General features: G+C 45.8%; 2 protein-coding genes across 2 annotated transcripts; one reads left to right on the forward strand and one right to left on the reverse strand.

Moving 5' to 3' along the window:
• Window positions 1-9137: 9137 nt before the first annotated feature.
• LOC125521182 (histone H4) lies at window positions 9138-9684 on the forward strand. The gene has a single exon (XM_048686237.2). The coding sequence runs from the start codon at window positions 9224-9226 to the stop codon at window positions 9533-9535; it is 312 nt and encodes a 103-aa protein (XP_048542194.1). The 5' UTR covers window positions 9138-9223; the 3' UTR covers window positions 9536-9684.
• A 1080-nt stretch (window positions 9685-10764) lies between these two features.
• LOC125536059 (uncharacterized protein At4g08330, chloroplastic) lies at window positions 10765-12699 on the reverse strand. The gene is made up of 2 exons (XM_048699161.2): window positions 12116-12699; window positions 10765-11420 (listed from the first exon to the last, which is right to left on the reverse strand). Exons 1-2 carry the CDS (start codon window positions 12448-12450, stop codon window positions 11021-11023), a joined length of 735 nt encoding a protein of 244 aa, XP_048555118.2. The 5' UTR covers window positions 12451-12699; the 3' UTR covers window positions 10765-11020.
• Window positions 12700-13033: the final 334 nt, after the last annotated feature.

The raw sequence follows: 13033 nt of genomic DNA on the forward strand, positions 1-13033 counted from the left end.
CTATAAATATGTGCTCCCCTCCCGAAATTCGCGGATGAACCCTAGCTTTCTTCCAGCTCCAGCCGCCGGACGTGTCCATCCTGGACCGGACAATGTCCGCCACCGCCACCTCACTCCAACGAATCGGAGCGCGCCACGTCACTCCCGCCGCCGCCGTGAGCCAACCAACTCGCGCCACCTCACCCATGCCGCGCCCTCTCTCTCCGCCCCGCGCCCGCCGATCCACCGAGCCCGCCTCCGGCCCGTGCGGGCCCAGATCTTGCGTCGCCGCCTGTATGCACCGCGCGGCGCCCTTCTCCACTGCCGGCCGAGCTCCGCCCGGCCCGAGCGCCACCGCGCGGCTGCCCGCGGCCTCCCGAGGCACGCGCCGCCCGCCGGGGCGCGCCGCCCGTCCGCCTCCTTGCCGCTCCGCCGTGGAGCGACTACTCCGGCCGCCGCCCGCTGGACCTTCGCCTCGACGCCGCAGCTCCGGCGACCTCACCCCGGCGCCCCTCCGCCGCCTTGCCCTCCTCCGGTTCCCTCGTTCCTCGCCGCCCTCTCCTTCCCCGTCGCCGGCGAACCGCATCTCCGGCGCTAACTCCGGCCAGATCCGCCGCTGCATCGAAAACCGTGCGAAACCCTAGATCTCGAGGTAGTAAATTTCTTCCAAGTCCTGAGATTTCAGATTCATGTGCCCATCTTCATCGCATCGTAACTTTGCATTCATAGCTCCGATTGATGCATATAGCATATCAAAATGTTCGTCTCAGAGAGTACATCATTTCATTCCATTGCATCATTTTCATTTGAGCTCATCTTGGTGCCCGAAATGCTGTTAGAAGAGTGCTAATTGAGATAATTGTCAGATCTGCTGCTCCAATTAGTTATTTGTCATTTTTGCCATGATTATTGTGTGCATGATATGCCCATGAGCTCTACATATGTTTTGTTAAGGGTTTTGCCATCTTTCCAGAGGTGCAACCCATGTATTTTTGTGATGTGTGTGGTGACTAGCACGAGATTGCAAAGTGAGGCACTTGGTAATGCTGATTTCAGGGACTTAGCATTTCCACTAAGTCCTTGAGCTGTTTATCTCATATGGCCATATGTTCATGTTGTTTCCTAGTGATACGTGCCTCTTTTGAGGATGATCAGTAAGGATGTTTTGTTAATATTGTAGTGCTCTATCCATCCATGTCTTTGTTTTCAATTATGGAGCACCCTAGCTTGAGTCAATCGAGCTCTACTTTTGCTATTTCATGAATCTGGGCAGATTGTCTACTTGTTAGCGATTTTGCCAAGGGTGTGTTAGTTGATCCGTGTATGCTATGTTATTGTTCTTGCCATGTCTAGCTTTCATTTTGTGTATTCTTGATGGGTGTATGCCTAGATTGTCATGACTTGCTCCATAGTGAGTGCATCGAGCTCGTAAACATGCCTACTTGATATCTGTTTTCAGCATGTTTCAGTTTTCACTAAGTCTGAGAACTGATTATGTTTTTGCCATGTTCACATGCTTGCAATTGTATTTTCTGATCCCTTTTGTCTCAAGGTCACTAAGGGACTTTTGTTAAGCTCTTTTAGTAGCTCCATGCCATGCTTTACTTTGCCATGTTCAGATCGTGTAGCATATAGTTTTCATGCTCCGAAGTGTGCTACCTGATCTGAAATTCCAGACAAGTGTTAATTTCACTAAGTCTGAAATCTGTTTACCATATGCATTTTTGCCATGCTTGTTTGAACCTGTTAATGGATGAATTGGCCGTATCTCAGTGCTAGACTTTTATTAAGCATCATGAATGGATTCCTGCCATGTATTTTGTTGCCATGTTTGAATGTTGTAGCATGTTCATCTTGTTGCATTTAGTTGGCTACTTGCTGTAAATCTCAGACCGGTGTCATATTTGAATTGCTTGCCATTTTCAAACCGTAACTCCGATTTCGGTGATCTTTATATCGTTTTCAAGCGATTTCATATCATATTTCTAGTGGCACACTTGGTTTTCCAAGTTGAGGCCAGGTTCATTCGTTCCTTGTCAAATCATGCATATGCATCGCATACCGCATCCCGCATATCATACCATGTTCATGTGTTGGCCGTTTACTATGTTGTGTGCTTCTTTTCCGGTGTTTGCTTTTTCGGGTTGGTTCCGGTAACGTCGCGTTTGTGAGGACCCGTTCGTATACGTTCGTTTATCTTCTTCATGGACTCGTTCTTCTTCCTTGCGGGATTTCAGGCAAGATGATCATACCCTCGAAATCACTTCTATCTTTACTTGCTAGATGCTCGCTCTTTTGCTATGCCTATGCTGCGATACCTACCACTTGCTTATCATGCCACCCATATTGTTGAACCAAGCCTCTAACCCACCTTGTCCTAGCAAACCGTTGTTTGGCTATGTTACCGCTTTGCTCAGCCCCTCTTATAGCGTTGTTAGTTGTAGGTGAAGATTGAAGTCTGTTCCTTGTTGGAACATGGAGATGTTGTTCCTTGTTGGAACATGTTTACTTGTTGGGATATCACAACATATCTTATTTAATTAATGCATCTATATACTTGGTAAAGGATGGAAGGCTCGGCCTTATGCCTGGTGTTTTGTTCCACTCTTGCCGCCCTATTTTTCGTCATATCGGTGTTATGTTCCCGGATTTTGCGTTCCTTACGCGGTTGGGTAATAATGGGAACCCCTTGACAGTTCGCCTTGAATAAAACTCTTCCAGCAATGCCCAACATTGGTTTTACCATTTGCCACCTAGCCTTTTCTTTTCCCTTGGGAGTCGCGCTCCTGAGGGTCATCATTATTTTACCCCCCCGGGCCAGTGCTCCTCTGAGTGTTGGTCCAACTTGTCAGCCGCCGGTGGCCACCAAGGGCAACTCTGGGCTGGCCTACCGGAAGTTTGGACGATCCGGTGTGCCCTGAGAAAGAGATATGTGCAGCTCCTATCGGGATTTGTCGGCACATTCGGGCGGTGTTGCTGGTTTAGTTTTACCCTGTCGAAATGTCTTGTAGAACCGGGATACCGAGTCTGATCGGAATGTCTCGGGAGGAGGTCTATTCCTTCGTTGACCGTGAGAGCTTGTGATGGGCTAAGTTGGGACACCCCTGCAGGGATTTGAACTTTCGAAAGTCGTGCCCGCGGTTATGGGCAGATGGGAATTTGTTAACGTCCGGTTGTAGAAAACCTGAAGTCTACCTTAATTAAAATATATCAACAGCGTGTGTAACCGTGATGGTCTCTTTCTGGCGGAGTCCGGGAAGTGAACACGGTTGTTGGAGTTATGCTTGACGTAGGTTGCTATAGGATCACTTCTTGATCATACTTTTATCGACTGTGTTTTGCCTTCTCTTCTCGCTCTCATTTGCGTATGTTAGCCACCATATATGCTAGTCGCTTGCTGCAGCTCCATCTCATACCTTTTACCTTACCCATAAGCTTAAATAGTCTTGATCGCGAGGGTGCGAGATTGTTGAGTCCCCGTGACTCATAGATACTTCCAAAACCAGTTTGCAGGTGCCGATGTTACTGAGCAGGTGACGCAACCAAGCTCAAGGAGGAGCTCGATGAAGATCTTGTCCTTTGTGTTGTTTCGTTCTAATTGATCAGTAGTGGAGCCCAGTTGGGGCCGATCGGGGACCTTTGTCACTTTTGGGGTTTTTCTTTTATTTTGGTTTCGTAGTCGGACCTTGATTGTATATGGATGATGTAATGCTTTATCCATGTAATTGTGTGAAGTGGCGATTGTAAGCCAACTATGTATCTCTTTTCCTTATGTATTACATGGGTTGTGTGAAGATTACCTCACTTGCGACATTGCTTTCAATGCGGTTATGCCTCTAAGTCGTGCTTTGACATGTGGGAGATATAGCCGCATCGAGGGCGTTACACGTGGATATGAAATCTCTGCCATGCTTCGCACTAGTCCTCAGTGTTCTTCACGACGCTGGGCTGCTCAACTTTTGCTCTGACATCTGCGATTGGAATGAGAAACTGATTCTTCAATTCTATGCAACGCTGCACATCACCGGAGATGCTGAAGATGTGAATTTATGGGTGCTGGACTGGATGTCTGAAAACACTCACTACACTGCACTAGCCTCTGAATTGCTTCGTGCTCTACCACTCAGTCCCCCCCTTGAAGAAGCTCGCTGCATCTACAGTGAACCTGAGCTCACACATCATTACATGCAGGTGCTGATGAAGCCTTTGAAACCAGGTTAGGCACCACGAACCAAATTCCTCGTGAAGGAATTGCTGTACATGCCCAGAAATGTCTATCGTATTCTTACGAGGACAATCAGTCTTATCAAAGGCCACGACTCATCTGATGAGGAAATTGTTGGCATCATGAAGAATCTGGTATTCAACATCGTTCATGGCATTCCTGTCAATTATCACGATTTCTTCATGAGGACTATGGCCAATGTTGCACTGTCTCCGTTTGAGCTGAAGCCTTATGGACCTTGGATCATGAGATTCCTCAGGACAAGGTCTTCACTCAACTACAAAGCTGATTTCCAGAACCATCTCAGCTACTTGCCCCCAATTGAAGTCCTCAAGCAGACATATTCCTCAGTTGATGGAAAGGGCAAGGCACCAGCTGTAATTGATGAAGGCATTCATCCATTGGATGGTCAGTTTCGCAAAGCTGCATATTATTCCACCAATGATGACTCTGCCAATGCACCTAAGTCCACTCCTCAAGCCTCTGCTCCGCGCGTGATGACTGACCATGAACTTCTGCTTAGTCTTCACCAGAAGGTGGATCGAAATCACAAATGGGTTAAGCGTCAGTTTGGTTCACTTCTTCACAACATGACTGCCACACACAATGCAGTGAAGAAAAACCACCACTACCTCCATCAAGTCTTTGATCGCACCTGGGCAATCCTGTCACATCTGTATGGTGAAGAAGATCTGAAGAACATGGGTCTTAATGAATATTTTGACTGGTCTGCACCTCCTTCGAATAAATTCAAGAAGGTCAAGGTTCCTTCTCTGGTGGCCAGCTCATATTCTTCATCGCGCGACACTGATGAACATGAAGATTTGGACGACACTGCGGCAGGCCCTACATCAACAAACGACCCCAACAACGCTGGCGCTCCTTCATCAACATGATTATCTTCAGGGGCGTTAGTCCTCATTTTCGATCCTTTTGGTCATTCGATGACAAAGGGGGAGAAATATGAGTTAGTCTTCAAGCGGGTCTACTATATGGGCATTTATTTTGCTAAGTTACAACTCTCGTTCTTCTGAAACTTTATTGGATCGAGTTGTAATCTTAAACCCGATGGTGCTCTGATACTTTTGATGCACTATGCTCTGATACTCTTGATGCACTATTCTACATGCTTATTCCTTGTTAATATTATTGCACGCATGCTAAATTTTATCAGGCACCATATTTCATCATGCATTTCAAATTCTTCATATTATATGTTAAATGCGTGTATGAATTACAAGATATAGGGGGAGATCTCCATGATTCAACTCTTCAAGTGTGCATTGCTTCAAAAGCAAATTCCTCACTATGCACATCTTCAGGGGGAGTTCTTCTATATCTTGCAATCAAATTCCTCAATATTAGTATTTACACTTCATATGTTTATCCCCGTTGAAAACTTAACATATATTGTCATCAGTCAGCAAAAAAGGGGAGATTGTAAGTGCATCTAGTGCCCCTTAGTGATTTTGGTGTATTGAAGACTTATAGGTTAAGGGACTAATGCGTGTGTTAGTGTACACAGGTCTATAAGTCTATGAGGAGTTTGATATTTACAGAAAAAGTCGACCCCTAAAAATGAATATCTTCGACTGAAGATTTTGGTATTTCTGAAGACTTTCATGAAGACTTTGAAAGTGAAGAAATTGGTGTGTTCGTGAAGACTTGATATTCATGCAAGAAATATGAAGCTTGAAGACTTTCGTGTTCATAGTTTTGTTTTTCTCTTTCTTGAGTCATAGGAAACACCGTACTGTTAAAGGGGGTCGAGGAAATACTAAGGAAAAATTTCCATGTGATGCTCAACTCAAATCCTACACCTACCAATCCCTTCGAGTGAAGCCATTGGAAATCTCATACAGTTCAGTCAATTTCTTCAGTGACAGAGACGAAGTTCTTCTGGTCTCTGAGGAATTTGTCCTGACTGAGGAGTTAGGAATTCGCCAATGCGGATTGCCTACACAATGAGGAACATGATAGCCCTAAGGATTTTGCTACTCAAAATTCCGACCGTTACTGTGCTATGCGCCAGCTGTCCCAAAATATCTATCCACCTAACGGTCATATCATTGAAGGGCATTTATGTCTTATCATGTCGGACTGCTCCCTAGGCTATAAATAGCCGCCCCCTACAACCACTAGTTGGTTGGCTGCTCCGAGAGAACCTGACACTTGTCATTTGAGAGCAACCCATCCTCCAAGGACTTTGAGCGAAAATCATCAAGTGAGGAAAAACCAAAAACCCAAAACCCAAACACCTACAAACCCCAAGTGATTGAGCATCACTGAAGAGATTGATTCTGAGTGGATCCGACGCTTGTTACCTTTGAAGACTATGCGTCTTCCAGACGGTTAGACGTCATGGTCTAGAGCATCCAAGAGGAATTGTGGATCGCCGAGTGACCAAGTTTGTGAAGGTTTGGAAGTCGCCTGAAGACTTACCACGAGTGATTGGACGAGGTCTGTGTGACCTTAGTTCAAGGAGAATACGGTGAGTACTGGGTGTCTTGGACCAAGTGTCCTTGACTGGGTGTCCGGGACTGTGTGTCCTCGAGTTTAAATACTCAGCCGCTCCAACCAGACGTACAACTGAGACAACGGTTGGAACTGGTCTACCTAATCATTGTCTTCACCGAGCTTACTGGTTCTATTTCCTCAACTATTTCATTTCCTCATAACTGTGTTGTATGTTTGTTCATATCTGTGTTTGAAGACTTTGACTGAAGACTTTCTCAATTTTCTCAGTTCAATTTCTTCAGTCTGTTTGTCTTCATCCTGAGTTATCCTGTGATTATGCTTCCTGTACTCTGCGCCTGTCTTCATTTCATCATGATGACTATGCTTGTATTCTGTTGTGTTTACTTTTGAGTACTTATTCCGCTGCTAGTAGTTCTTCGCTAAGGAATTTCCTCACCAGCAAATTCCTCAGTGAAGAATTTCATAAAAATCGCCTATTCACCCCCCTCTAGTCGATATAACGCACTTTCAGGTTAGATTTATCTTAATTCTTCTTTTATAGTTGTGGATACTTGCGAGAGGGGGTAATCATAAGCGAGAGGCTTATCCAAGTAAAAACAACACCCAAGCACCGGACCACTCACATATCAAATTATCAAAATAACAAACACGAATTAAACAAACATGATAAAAGTGACTAGTGTGTCCTCGGGGACGCTTTGCTTATTATAAGAGATCTTTCTGCCCTGTCCTTTGCTACAAAAAGGATCAAGCTACCTTGTTGCACCTTCGTTACCGATACTATTACTTACTCGTTACAAATTGTCCTGCTACAAACTATATGTTACCGAAAATTTTAGTGCCCACAGAAAATACCTTGCTAAAAACTGCTTGTCATTTCCTCATGCTTCTCGTTGGGTTCGACACTCTTACTTATCGATATGATTACGATTGATCCCTTATACTTGTGGGTTATCAATAGCCAAGAGAACACCTTCACTCGCAGGGGAGCCCTTGTTTTTCGGTGAAGGCGCCAGTTCAGGTCCGGGATAGAACCGTGGAAGAGAGCTAGATAGCGGCACTTGGCGGAGTACTGACCGGAGTTAGTCCATCTCCATCTCAGCTCGTTGGGTTGGTCGGAGAGTTGTACATGATTGATACGCCGCCATAGCCCCTTGTACGGGACCAAGGCAGTCAGGCCAAGGGCGTCATGAATGTCGCGAACTTATACCCTCCCAAAGAGCCCATAGCACACGGAACGATCTTGTCGACATCGCTTCGGGATCCGGTAAAAGATTTGGGGGGGGGCATATTCCGTAATATACTTCATGTCGAGCCATGGGTCTATCCAAAAGCGGTAAGAGTTATTGTTGCCCGACAACCAGGAAGTGGAGGTGCGGAAGATCTGCGATGCCTACGAATCAGAGGGGAGGTGAAGATGCAGCTCTAGTATTTCTAGCAACCAGTAACCAGGAAGTTCATCTTCTCGATCAAGGGACTCAAGCTCTGGTATTTTCTCACATACCATGATCTCTTGCAACAAACTGAGCGATGATGGACCTATGGGAGCTCCTATCATGCGCCTAGCGCGGTAGCGAGCAAACGCACGATATGTTGTGGTGGGAGCTAGTTTTTTTTAAGGAACCGACAGAAGCATTGCCTTTTTATTTAGGCGAAATAGAGGGTTTATGTACAGAGGTGCCAAATTAACCCACAACGGGGCCGACACTAGATTACAACTCAACCAATACCCGACCATAGGACATGTCCTTTTGCTTGATCTTAAAATTTTCATGCATTAAGAAATGGTTTCACATCTAAAAAATATTCATGAATTTAATGTATGTTTGCCAATTTTTTAAAAGATTTTTATTCATGGAAATAAAAACACTCATGAATTTTCAAAGGTGTTCATGTTTCTAAAAATGTTCATACATTAAGAAATGCTTTCACATATAATATAACATTATTTTATTTTGTTTGAAATGTAAAAAAAAGGAAACACACGAAAAGAAAAGGAAAACCAGTCTTGGAAAAAAGGAACATAAATAAAAAAGAGGTTTGGATCGCGCCATTATACTCATCAACAATCATGGTCCATGCACCAAAAACAAAAGGAGGTTTGGATTGATTCTCCTGTATACCACGTCTCGCGTTGAATTTCAGCCAAAGTTTATATCTGCAATCAAAGCACTCCGTCTAAATCCAGAAAGTTGGTTCGTAACTTAAAATCTGGAAAGTTCTCACAAAAGGAAGGAAAGCCACAACACCCCGCCAACAGCCCAAAAATTCGAGCTGCCGCCCCACCTCTGACCCGGCCCGCCAAGCCACAGGTCCAAGCCTCCCGCCACGTCAGCGATCCGCGGCATCTCTCTCGCGGATCCCCATCTCGACCGTCCACCGCATCCGCATCGAACGGCAGGCACACGCCTCCTCCAACCTCTCTCCCCTTTAAAACGCCCCTTGCCCCTCCCCGCAAATCACAACACAAACCACCAACCACCACCGCTACTCCAACCCCACATTCGCTCGCCAGCAGCTCGAAGAGGATCGTCGGCGACCATGTCCGGGCGCGGCAAGGGAGGCAAGGGGCTCGGCAAGGGCGGCGCCAAGCGCCACCGGAAGGTGCTGCGCGACAACATCCAGGGCATCACCAAGCCGGCGATCCGGAGGCTCGCTCGGAGGGGCGGCGTGAAGCGCATCTCGGGGCTCATCTACGAGGAGACCCGCGGCGTGCTCAAGATCTTCCTCGAGAACGTCATCCGCGACGCCGTCACCTACACCGAGCACGCCCGCCGCAAGACCGTCACCGCCATGGACGTCGTCTACGCCCTCAAGCGCCAGGGCCGCACCCTCTACGGCTTCGGCGGCTAGGCGCTTCCTCGCCCCTCCCCTGCAGATCCCAAAAGCTTGATGATACCGCGACTTGTGTGGTTTGCTACTTCCTCTGTAGTTCCAAGTGAATCGTGAAACAAAGCTACTCGCATCTGGAGTTGGAAATCAATATACACCGTGTTTCTGAATTTTGTCTCGCTGGTTGGCCTGCTATATCTCTGTTTGTGTGCGATTGCTGTTTCTTCTGTAATGCAAAATTGTGTGCGCTCTGGAGTAAGTAGATTTTATCAGTAGACGCCGACAAATCGTACTTGGTTGTGCAACACTGGGCAGAATTGGTGTTCCTTCTGTTGTGCAACGCTGTAATTGAGATGGATTTTGTCTGCATTGCATACATCCAGTCTTAGATTGATTTGTTACGCCCACAAGAGTTCCAGCTGTGAAATTAGTCTGGAACTCTCACAGTTACCAATTCATGATGTGGTTACTGTGAACTGCTAACTCTGAATCATCATTTCTGCTTTATCTCTGTCGATTTCTGGTTGCTACAGAAACCTTTTCAATTGCTTGAACAGTGATTCCATGTGCAGAATTTGCTAATACACATACGCGAAAAAACCCCCATCTGCAGTGGCAGCAACAACTACATCCTTTAGAGGAATTGGTCATCTTCATTTTGCTATCTCAAAGGAGGATGTGGATGAGTTTACTGTGACAATGATTCACTGCAAATCCTGCGGATTCATTCACTGTATTCAAACGATTTTCCATTTGTGAGGTGTCAACAAAAAGTGAAAAACTGAACAATGAAAACAAAGGAAGGGGTGCAATGATGCATTGGATCTCTTACGAATTACATTCAGATATCCAAAGCAGCTCAAATAACAGAGTAGTAATTTCTCCTGAGAAGACATGATGCAGATTACAAAACCATGATCCGGTCAGAACGGCAATGTAACAGGTATACCAAGTTAGATTGATATTGGTATTCACACGAATTAGTGGTCCTTGTTGTTTGGCTTTGAAGTATATTTGTGTATAAAAGAAATCTTTCTATTAGACAATAAACTGAAGATAGACATCATTTTGATAGATAATATTCACAGTATCTCAATACATTTTTCTCTTCGACGCAAACAGCTTTGACCCCTTCCCACATGAACAACTTCAAGAACGCCTTTATGAGACTGAACGCCTGATAGGGAGGCGACTGAATATGGCAAACATGTTGCAAACACGCTGAAGACATAGATACACAAGTACCGACGTAGACACCAAAAAGACCCTCCCATTTTGTACTATCAACACAACCAAAAATTGACACTTCTGTTTAAAGTATACATGTACAACGGTAATAGAAAAGAAATGAAAAATTACTATCAAGTATGTGCAGTGAGATGACTGAAGCATCACAGAGATGGCAAGTTCCCTTGAAAAGCTTTGATTCACAGCATCCCAGTTCGGCACAGAGTAGAGACCTTACCATGCTTTTCAAGGCATACAATACATCATTTCAGATTGCTGTCATTGAGAGAATGGAACACCGGAGTCGTCCGATGATGGCTGTAGCGCATTGATCTTGATAACATATTTCTTTCGACTAGACGTGCAGCTGACCTCTGAGCTTGCGAGTGTGTCATCTGAGCTATGATACAAGGCAGAGTCCTCGTCGTCATAAGCGTTACCGATATGGCCATTGCACTTGCGGCAGAGCAATCGTGTCCTCCTTCTGAAGAAACCCCAGGAAGACCTTGAGCGGAAGTACGGCGTGCAGCTCACTTCGTCGGTTTGCGTGAACCGGTTCTCGTCGACTGCGAAGAATGAGACGACGCCTTTCCTGATCTGCTTTCCATACTTTGATCCAATGTTGGCCGTGTTCCGTGTCGAGGAGCTCAAGTTCAATGCATAGCCACAGTACCCACAGCTTTCATGAAGAAACAAAGAACACACATCATCAGACTGAACATAGAAACCTGAAACTACCATCCTACCGCTTTGACAAGAACGTCGTATTCGCATATAAATGACAATTCCGTGTTTTTCTGTATGCCTTCACAAGTTCAAATTATGTCCCACAGAATTTATTATATCCTTCTGCACTCAAAACGTAACATTTTTTTTTAAACGAAACACAGAGATGCTGCTTTCCATTCATTAAGATAAGAGGAGAAGCCTCAAAGGGGATTTTACATGTCAAAACTGTACAGAAAAACAAAAGAGGGAAGTAAGGCTACATCTGACTAATCCACTTAACACCTCTTATCCCAGCCGTGAGCCAGATGTTGAGCTCAGAGATGCTGATCTCTTCAAATAAACAGAGTGCCAACGATGATCATTTCATTTCAGTATTCTGAAGAAATAGAGGTTCTAGCAGCCAGAACATAACTAGAAGCAACAAAAGATTCAGTATCCATCCATGACGTACCAACTGAACCCAGCAATACCGCATCAGTAATCTCAAATTGACCTTAGTGGACGGTAAGTAGCACAGACTTTTGAGAACAAACACAGGAAGAAGCAAGGCAGTCAAGGTCAAAAGACCAAACAAGATTGTCGATCCTAGGGTTCAACTGTAGGTTCCCTGAGCAGAAGAGAGCCACGGGAAGGAAGTCGGCGAACCTGTAGGCGACGTCTTTGGCGGAGTAGCAGCCGTCGAGGGCCCTCGCCATGCTCCCCGAATCCCGATCGACTGGGGAAAGTGCCGGCCAGCGGGGAGGGAGGGAGGGAGAAGGGGGGAGAGGGGGGCTCTGCTCTGCTCTTTTGATTGGGGGCTGGCTGTGACGGCGAAGCGGGCAACGGTCTCCGCGGAGGGCAGGCAGGTAGGATTGGCGACCGCGCCGCGCTGGTTTCTCTTTCTTTTTCTCCTTTTCTTCGTGCCCTTTGGCGCACGTCGTGGCGGGCGGAAGGTGGGTGGATTGATGATGGTGGCGTTGCTCTCGCGTCGTTGTTGCCATGCCAGCAACGTGGCCAACGCCGTGATTGATTTGCTGCCGCGCCTGTGATGTGATCGTGTGAAGGCTGATGGTGCCTCGTTCGTTGTGCTTGCGTGTTGCCAGACGTTGCGCCTGTGTCGCTGTCTCTGTTCAAACTTCAAAATCTTCGGCAGATGCAGCGCTTGGTCAATACGTGTGTGCACATCCACACGCGGTATGTTGTGCTGCTGGGCTCTGTTTTTTTTTGAGTGATGCTTCAGAGAAACTAGCACCGGTATCGACTTTGTTTTGAGTGAAAACTAAAGAACGAGATAATTTGAATGAAAGATGATCCATCAGTCTTTATTGATGATAGAAGTGGGGTATTTATACCCAGGCGGAAGTACACATGGTGCTTGGCGGTTAAGTAAACACATAGTTACTTGAGAGCAAAGGAATTACATAGTTGCCTTGAGAGCCAAGAAAGTACATGGTTGCTTGAGAACCAAGTAACCTATCTAACATTTAACTTAATCCTAATTAGCTTAATTAATAAGCAACTATTCTATTCTTAACACTCCCCCTTGTACAACGCCTTGTCTTTGGGACATCCATCATCTTGACA

This window comes from Triticum urartu, chromosome 1A (assembly GCF_056163025.1).
Source record: "Triticum urartu cultivar PI428250 chromosome 1A, HENAU_Tu73, whole genome shotgun sequence".
In the NCBI taxonomy this organism is placed as follows: Eukaryota; Viridiplantae; Streptophyta; class Magnoliopsida; order Poales; family Poaceae; genus Triticum; species Triticum urartu.

Bases quoted from the DNA above. Each gene is read 5' to 3' on its own strand.
- LOC125536059 (XM_048699161.2), bottom strand. From the start codon at position 12,450: ATGGCAACAACGACGCGAGAGCAACGCCACCATCATCAATCCACCCAC. The intron at 11,421-12,115 runs GTTCGCCGACTT...TCTTCATGAAAG, and splicing joins GCCAAAGACGTCGCCTACAG to CTGTGGGTACTGTGGCTATG.
- LOC125521182 (XM_048686237.2), top strand. From the start codon at position 9,224: ATGTCCGGGCGCGGCAAGGGAGGCAAGGGGCTCGGCAAGGGCGGCGCC.